Source organism: Psammomys obesus, unplaced genomic scaffold, assembly GCF_907164565.1.
Source record: "Psammomys obesus unplaced genomic scaffold, mPsaObe1.curated_primary_1811, whole genome shotgun sequence".
NCBI lineage: Eukaryota > Metazoa > Chordata > Mammalia > Rodentia > Muridae > Psammomys > Psammomys obesus.
Window position 1 is genome coordinate 1429729 of NW_026586816.1, and position 8459 is coordinate 1438187.

At 41.8% G+C, this 8459-nt stretch overlaps 1 protein-coding gene across 2 annotated transcripts in view; it reads left to right on the top strand.

Moving 5' to 3' along the window:
- The window catches only part of Syndig1 (synapse differentiation inducing 1), a 157800-nt gene that overhangs the window by 106494 nt on the left and 42847 nt on the right, over positions 1–8459 (top strand). Inside the window, exon 4 of one of the 2 annotated variants that reach the window (XM_055602699.1) lies at positions 1030–1082. The exons of the other annotated variant lie outside the window; for it this stretch is intronic. Coding sequence (XP_055458674.1) covers positions 1030–1041 — 12 coding nt within the window. The 3' untranslated portion in view covers positions 1042–1082. Of the gene's footprint in view, positions 1–1029; positions 1083–8459 lie in introns of those variants that run through there. 2 annotated transcript variants of the gene reach the window in all.

Genomic DNA, 8459 nt, shown 5'->3' on the forward strand with positions numbered 1-8459 from the left:
CTTCTTCTTCTTCTTCTTCTTCTTCTTCTTCTTCTTCTTCTTCTTCTGACATTAATTTTGGCAATTGTGTTTTTAGGCTACATGTTTAAGTATGTGGTAATGTGGGAACGTGTGTGCACAGTTCTCTCACAGCAAGGATGATATGCAGTACAGTTACCACCAAAGGGCTCAGAACCATGACATCCTGGGACCCTAGCCATGTTCTTTGAGACTCTTATCCAGGTCCTGTTGTGTAATACTCACTGGAGCCATTGTTAATCTGACTGCTCCTGCTGAATGGAGTCTTGGCTGTGAAAAAGTGCCCCAGGTGTGTTTTAGGGCACTTCAGTTTATTCCAAATCCATAGTGAGGAAATGTGTTTGTTAACTCAGAACATGTGGAATGCTACAGCTCCCTTTCTTGTTGCTGAATTTCCAGGTACCTTTCTGAGAACTGCACACCTCAAGGTCCTGGGTCACTGAGCCTATCTCTACCCCACATTTCAACACCCGCCCTATTGATGTGTACCACTTACCTACATGGCCAGAAAAACAGGAGATGTTGGTGCAGACATGACTGGAGCACCATGAGTCTCCATCTGTGCTTAGCCATGACCTAGCCTGTAGTGCTCTCTTCTTTGTTAGAATAGGAGTGTTTTCAAGTGTCCAGGTTTTCGGTGGCCTTAAGACTCCATTTGTGAAAGTTGTAATTTTGATACTTGTCCCCACCTTATTTCTTAGCCATTTTTGCTTCTCATATTGAGAGGCTCTTTTACAATTCACTGACTCTTTGACTTGGCAAGTTCCTAACATGAGAAGAATAAACTTATTTTCCTTTCGGGGGAAAAATGAGAGGTTGGTAAGGCTTTTGAAACTGACTTTTGCCAGTTTCATATAAATCATCGATTTCACTGATCTTTTTCAGGATAGGAGTTTGTGTTTCTCTTATCTTCTTTTTTTTAGCTCAAAATAGATGGATGTGTGATGGATGGGTGAACAGAAGGACACAAATGCCTCCTAAAGGCACTAATGCTATTGTTTGATCCTGTAGGCACTAAACTGACCTCATCTTCCGTTGATTTGATCCTCATCCTCCCAGAGTCTTTGACGCTCCACTTGATAGGTTCTGTGTGCTTAACGTATGGCTTTCAGAATTTGCCTGAATCTACTGGTGGTGAGTCCTCTCAGTTTTGTGTCTTTGGCAATGTTCTCTTGTCACTTTCATCTGTGTAGGTATGACCCCCTGGTGTGGAATTTGAATTGATAAGTCCCTCTTCTATGTGTCAACTTCTGTCAAACCATCCCCAGAGTCTTTAAACCAGCCCCAGAAATCTTTACATTCTGCAGTATACCTACCTTGGGTATGCAGTGTTCTATGCACCCCAACACCTGCCTCTTCTGACCTCAAATTTACCACCATATCATGCGTAGTACATACTTTATGGACTCTGACTGGCAGGATTCACTTTTCTTTACCTCCCGCTGCTTAGCTATATGGTACTCCATCTTGGAGCAGAGGCTGGTTTTCTGAGATCACCCTTTTCACTGAGCTCCGGCTTAAACTTGGCTCTCCCTTGTCTCATAAAATAGGAAAAACATACCTTCTTAGGCACCTCTGTCATCAGGCAATAATGTCTCCATGTGTCTTGTTCATTTTTCTAGGTTTCTGGCTCCTCCCTAATCTTGACCTTGTAACCATTCATCTTGTTTCTTTGATGCTTTCTAACATATCTTTTAATTTCTCTGTGAGAATTTTAGATGCCATCTATAGAAAGACTGCTAGTTTGGCATTACCCAAAGCAGGAATCTGCACTTCTGTTTCTTTAAATTATTTAAAAGGATATATCTTTCTTTTCCAATATCAGTATTTTAAGTTAGACTGGTGAAGTCTCATATGAGCATGTTTCAGTTATCAGTTGCTCAAAGTCCCATCCCTTTTGGTGCTAACTGAAACTTAAGCTGTGTTGCACTACGAGAACAACCAAATGCAATCTGCTGGAGCTGAATCACGTGCGATATCTGGCAAACCCTGGTGCTTCTCATTCAAAAGCCAATGAAAAAAAGGCCTTAGTTCAATAATATGGAGAAGCACTAAGCTTAGGGTCACGTCCTTTGTGGGTGCTCACTTTATGCAGTTGTTTGAATCTGATGCAAAGATCTAAATATAGTGTCTTCTTGCTCCTTCTATGAAGATGAACCATACAGTTTCTAAGCATAGTGTCATCTCAGGTTGTCAGACACAGTTGAGTAGGGCTGGTTACAGCCACCCCAGTGCTTTATGGAACATGGTGGGCAACCAATACTCACACAACTAGGGGCTCTAGAGCTTTAGACACAAAGCCAGTCTGTTCTCTAAACTGATCCCCAAGAGGAAATAAACTGCTGCCAGTCAAGTGAAACTATTTCCAGAAGATCTAAGCCCTTGGGACTCTAGTTCCTTCCTGGATAGAAGACATATGTGATCAGAGTAGGACATTGACCTGAGGAGGCACACTTTCTATGGCAGAAAGTAGGTGGACCAAAGCTGAGAACTCAGGGTCAGACCTGAGAGCCCTACAGACAAACCGCAACTGTCCCCAAACCAGCATTTAAAGCCAGGGAGAATTCCACTGCAAGTATAACATTGGGAAACAAATGTGTAGAAACAGAATTTTCTGAAACTGACTTAACCAGGGAATCTTTTGCTGGAGGAAAAGAACAGAGACGCTAGTCAGGCACTGCCTGGGAAGTATGCAGACCCCAAGTACATCAAGACTTTCTGGAGATGGTTTTTGTGAGAGAGCAGCTCAGACTAATAGCCTTTTCTCTCACTTGTGATGCTTTTGTGACTAGTATAATTATATACCTGGGACTCTTTCAAACATCTGAGCCCAACTGAGAGGATGTTCTCAGAAAACCTCTTCTATCCACCTTCCTAAGAATTTTCTCAGAAAAACTAGCCAGCATGTTTATGATTACCTCAAGGATGGACTTAAATTATTCATTATTTTAAATGTTGGCCTTAGAACTTGTGAATAATGTGACCAGTATATGTATTCCATATACTGGATAGTTCATGTATCAGTCACAGGCCTTAGAGGGCAACGTTCTATGAACCCCACCACCTGCCTCTTCTGACCTCAAATTTATTACTCTTCAATGTCACTAGATTTGGAGTAAATTGGATCCTATGGCTGAATGCACCCCATAAGCACTAGTTGATTTCATCAGCTCAAGCTTTAATTTTGCATCTGAGAGCCACAGCCATCAGGCAGCGAGTTGGGGGTTTTCTTCTGAAAGCTATGAGATTGCTTTAATGGTAAGATAAAGTGTCCCAGCTCTGAGAGAGTTGTAGAACAGGTTTGAGGGCCTCACTGTTGAAGAAGGCAGAGTGGGTAGACAGCCTGGGATACCTCAGCCTCCCCAGGCAAGTGACACAAAAACAAAGGTGAAAGTAAGGGAACTATAATAGCCTTTAAACCCAGGCCGAATCAAGAACTGCACTGGTGCCTTAGGCAGGTACATTGAAAAGTCTGACAGAGAGGACAGTCCATGTCAGGTGGACATGTCATACTTGCATCAAGAGGATGCATTCAGCTCAATAGACATCAACTGTGAGCTAGCTTTTTCTGTCTCTGTCTCTGTCTTTGTCTCTGTCTCTCTCCCTGCCTCCCTCTTCTCTTCTCCCTCCCTCCTCTTTTTTCCTTCCATCCCTCCCTCCCTCTCTTAATTTTCTTCCTTCTTCCTTCCCTCTCCTATCCCTATCTCTGTTTCCATATGAATATTTAATATGCTGATTGTAGCATCTTAGAGCTGTTTTGCAACTTCTGAATTTAAACAATTCCACATAAATATTAATGACTTGATGCGGTCAAGACAGACCAGATTTCTGATCACTGCCTTCTTCCATTGAAATCCATGCTACAGTGAGTCACTGATTTTTTTTTTTTTATACTTGTTTGCATGAATAAGAGAACAAATCTTGTCTGTTTTTCATTGTGGCATGTATGATAGATTTGTTTTTCCAGTTCTTGGAGAGCTTTGTCTGGGTAATTAGTGCTGATTTGGGGATTAGTGGTCTATAGTAGAGAATATACATGTGTTAACTGTTGAAAGCAGGGTTGGTGCTTTTTGGACGCATTTGGCACCCATAGTTGAAATCTCAATGTTTTTATAAAATAGGTTCTTCTGTCTGGACATAGGTCTTGCTTGGAGTGTGTTTCAGATACATGATGCTATTTGATAAATGATATCATTGAAGCTATTAAATAGAGTGTACCATGTCTCCAACAGCAGAGTAGCTCACACATCTCTTATGCACCACTTTCAACATGGAAGCCTTTATATGGGCCTTTTGGCACCAAGAAGGCACAGTGCCAGAAGCTCCTAGTTAGGATATAGTGTCGTTGAACACTGAGAGTGCTACATCCTATCTGATCAGAACCTGTATACACGTTTTCATTTAGGAGTGCTCTGGTTGGGCACAGCCTCCCTAAAGTGTCGTGGCAAGTGTCTCTTGTATAGCACCATGGACACTCATACTAGTACCCAAAGGCCTAGGTCTGGGCTCAAGGCTCTGTCTGTATCCAGGGACATGGACATGATGTTGTGGTAAGTGGACAGATGTTCTTGCCTCCTAACCTGGTGTGGTCACCAGGGTTGGCCCATTTTGCTGTAGACAATGACTCACAAACTGGTTTTTATAGAAGCTATTTTGTTATGAGATATTCAGTCTTAGGTTATGCTAGCCAATTATGTTTTTGCCATTACATCAATGCACATGAATAATTAAGAAGCAATTTAAAACATTAGCAATGCTATTTTCTAAATCCAACTCCAAGAGAGAGGATCCATCTTCCATCCAAAGACCCATTTCAAATGGAAATATTCAAAGATGCTGTTGTTCAGGTCATTTCCACAAGAGCATACAAACTCAGGAAAAACGTCCAAACGCAACTGGGAGGAAGCTGCAGGAAATTAAGTGTTCCTTTTATGAGTGAGCCACTGATTAAAAGGCCATGGAAACCACTTCCTTGGGGTAAGGGAAGTTTTCAGACATGCAACAGATTCTAACAGATGTCTCTCAGTGGTCAAGTGCCTATTAAGGGAGACTCGGATGAAAAGCAAGTCAGTTAGGAGGCAAAGATTGCCAGCAGTGATGATAATACAAATCTGGTTTTTTTACTATTCCAAAATCTGTGAAGTAAAGTTAAGGTCAGGGCTTGGGAAATGGCTCAAATCAGCCTCAGCTTGAAAGACTGAGGACCTGAGTTTCAATCCCCAGCACGGACATAAAAAGCCAGTGTCTGTCTTACACATACTTGCATGCTGACACACAGGAATATGTAAATACATCACACTAATTCACACACTCATGCACACACAGACACATGTGCAGAGCACACGCACGCACTGCACCTGCACACACAAGCTGTAATCCCACCCTTCTTGACAACTGAGTCTTTACACTATTTTGCTACTTCTAGTTGGGGAAAGGTTTAGGTGTTTCCAGGTTCTTGGCTTCTTATTTCAGGAAGTTAATTAAAGCCCACATAAATTTGAAAAAAATACCAAGAAATTTTACCTAAGATGAAGCTATAGGACTGAACATACTGCTCTGAACATACTGCAAGGGAGCAGTGAGCACATGAGCAAAGATATTTAATTACCCAATTATTGTTTGAGGCTCTTTAAGGATTTCAAGAGAAGGAGTTTTGTTGCTAAAAGGGTGCAAATGGTGGCTCTCTGTTTTGGCTTATAAATTAGGTCATATAATTATTTTTCTGTTGCTCAATTCCTCCCTATAATGCATCTGCCTTTAATCATATGACTGCCAAATTATATATAGATATAAAATGATAAATAAGATATTATCCTTAAAAGTTTACTTCAGGACATAGTTTTGTCTTACTACCCATGTACCCCAAATCAGTTCAGGCTGGATGATACTCCTCCTGCTCTTTACCAGGATATATTGGAAATACATTTGAATAGGAACTGCCCAAAGTTGAGGGCTGGTAGGGAGAAACAGATCCTGTTGCTGAGAGAAGGGCATTCCTGATATAGGTGGGGTCCAAGGTTGCTATGTGAGTTGTTCACAGATGGGGAGGTGTTCATAGCACTTCTGGTAAACAACTCAAAATAGATTAGGAAGTCCCTGAATCTGACCATATTTACAAGGCCTGGCTGTCTGGGAGAGCAAATGATAAAAGCTGGCAAGAGTCACTTTCAGACAAGCTGAGCTGATTAGAAGAGGCTCAGACCAAGCAGCCTGGAAGGAACAGAGATCAACCAAGCACCGTGGAAGAAGCAGAGATCAGCCCAACTGCTTAGAAGAAACAAAGACCAACAGAGCTGAGATGAGCCAAGACACTGAAAAAGGACACTTATTTCTGCTGCAGGCTGTGAAGTGTGCTCCAGATTTCTAGCTTTTATAAGTTTTTGCCTATGCTGGAGTGGACTTTGGTTATACAGCTGCCTTTGAATTATTTCTGCTCCTGCAAGTAATCCCTATATTCTATATTCTTACTAACCCCAGTAAAACGCATTGGTTCACCAACTTGGACTTGAGTGGTATTCATATTTTGGTCTGACCTCAGTTCCCTTTCTGGGATGAAGTATTTGTTCACATCTCCCCAGGAATCATGTCACACAACAGTAGAACCACATGTCATGGTAGGATAATAATTGCCTCATGTCTAACAAGAGGGAGGTGCTAGGGTTTCTCACCTCCTTCTGGGATATTTCACTAGGCCCCACTCTTAAAGTTTCTAGCATTTCCAGCAGCACCAGTGGTGACTGAAACCTTACCACCTGAGTATCTGAGGGGCAACAATTTAGATTACAGCACAGGCCATCAACTCCTGTGAACTGTGATTTCTTGAGGGAACCCCAATCTGCCCTATTTCTTTCAAGGAACCACCTTCATTGTGTGGATCAACAACGGCTCAGGAATCGAAGATTCCCACCAGACCTATCTTCCCGTCGGTGTCAGACTTGATTCCCAAGCTTGAACAACCCTGTGAGTCATATCACGTAGCCGTTGCTTCTGACTTGACATGGTATGAGCAACAAAAGTGCTCTTCCTGTGTTCTGTCCACTACACAGCTGCCAGCGGCAGCATAAACACTGCATGGCAAAAAAAAGAAAATGACGTTCTGATGAACCAGACTTAAAGTTTCCCAAATTCTACAAACCACCTGTAGTTAAGTGCAGACAGCTTGGCTTATCTCCATCCTTGTATAAGAGGCTTTTATGATAGTAGCCTTCCCCTTCCCCCAGGACACACTCACACTCACACAACAAATACATAATAATTTTTAAAGTGCTGCCTAGATACAAGTCCTAGTTGACTTCTGACCTCTACATAAATGCCATGGTACACACACACACACACACACACACTAAATAAATGAATAAATGAATAGAATTTAAAAAAAAAACATTAAAACTGTTAGATTTTGTATGCCAAACTTGACATGCAGGCCACACAGAATTCTGCATATTTCACCACAACAGTTTCCTTTTTCATTAAAGGGGAGTACATTGACCCAGGTTAAAAGCAGAATGTTTTCAGTTTTCAGAAAGGACTTCTCAAAGTCCAGTTAAGAATATTTTGATAGATCCCACACACAGACATCCAAGCCCCCCTCTTTTAAAGTGGGAAAGGAAGAAATCACATCTTCATTCTCCATACCATGGGATATTACAATCCGTAGGACTAACCGCTGACTTTGGCATCAAGGCTTAAGGCAGACTAGGTATAACCTTTCACTAGTCTGAGGAAGTATTAATTTTATTTCTCAGTAACTAAACAGGATTGGAAAGCTAGGGGACAGGCGTCAGCAGAGCCACCACAGATACTTTTCTAAATATAGCTTTGCTTAGAAATATCCTTCTCAGATCCAGCACAGAATGGTGATTGCTCTTCATCAGAAACAGAAAGTGGGGTTTTGCTCCCTGTACTCTGAGGAAACCCCTGATGTAGACAGCATAGTGGACACCTGGGGACACTGACGAGTCATGCCTGAGTGTATGCCTGAGCCACAGCACCCTTTCCTATGAGCACTTAGAGGTAAGAAACACCACATTAAGTTTCTGTTCAGACGACCCTCTTCACAGCTGAGATGAAACAGGGGGGAGGAATGAAGTGAGTCTGCAGGAAGCAGGGAGAACAATGTGACATCAGAGTAGGGACCTGGCTGCAAAGCAAACAGTCTTGGCACAGTGCTAAAGTGCCCACCCCAAAGTGGGTCAGAAGGTTCCAGGGACCCTGTCTTCTTCAAGTGTGAGAGATACCTTAAGATTCCATGTACCACTCTGGTGACATCTGCTCTAGCTGAGATCTGAGGGCAGTTACTCTGATTCCTGGGTCTCCATCAGGAGACAAGATAATATAAATATAAATAAATAAATATATATATACACACACACACACACACACACACACACACACATATATATATATATATATATATATATATATATATATATATATATATA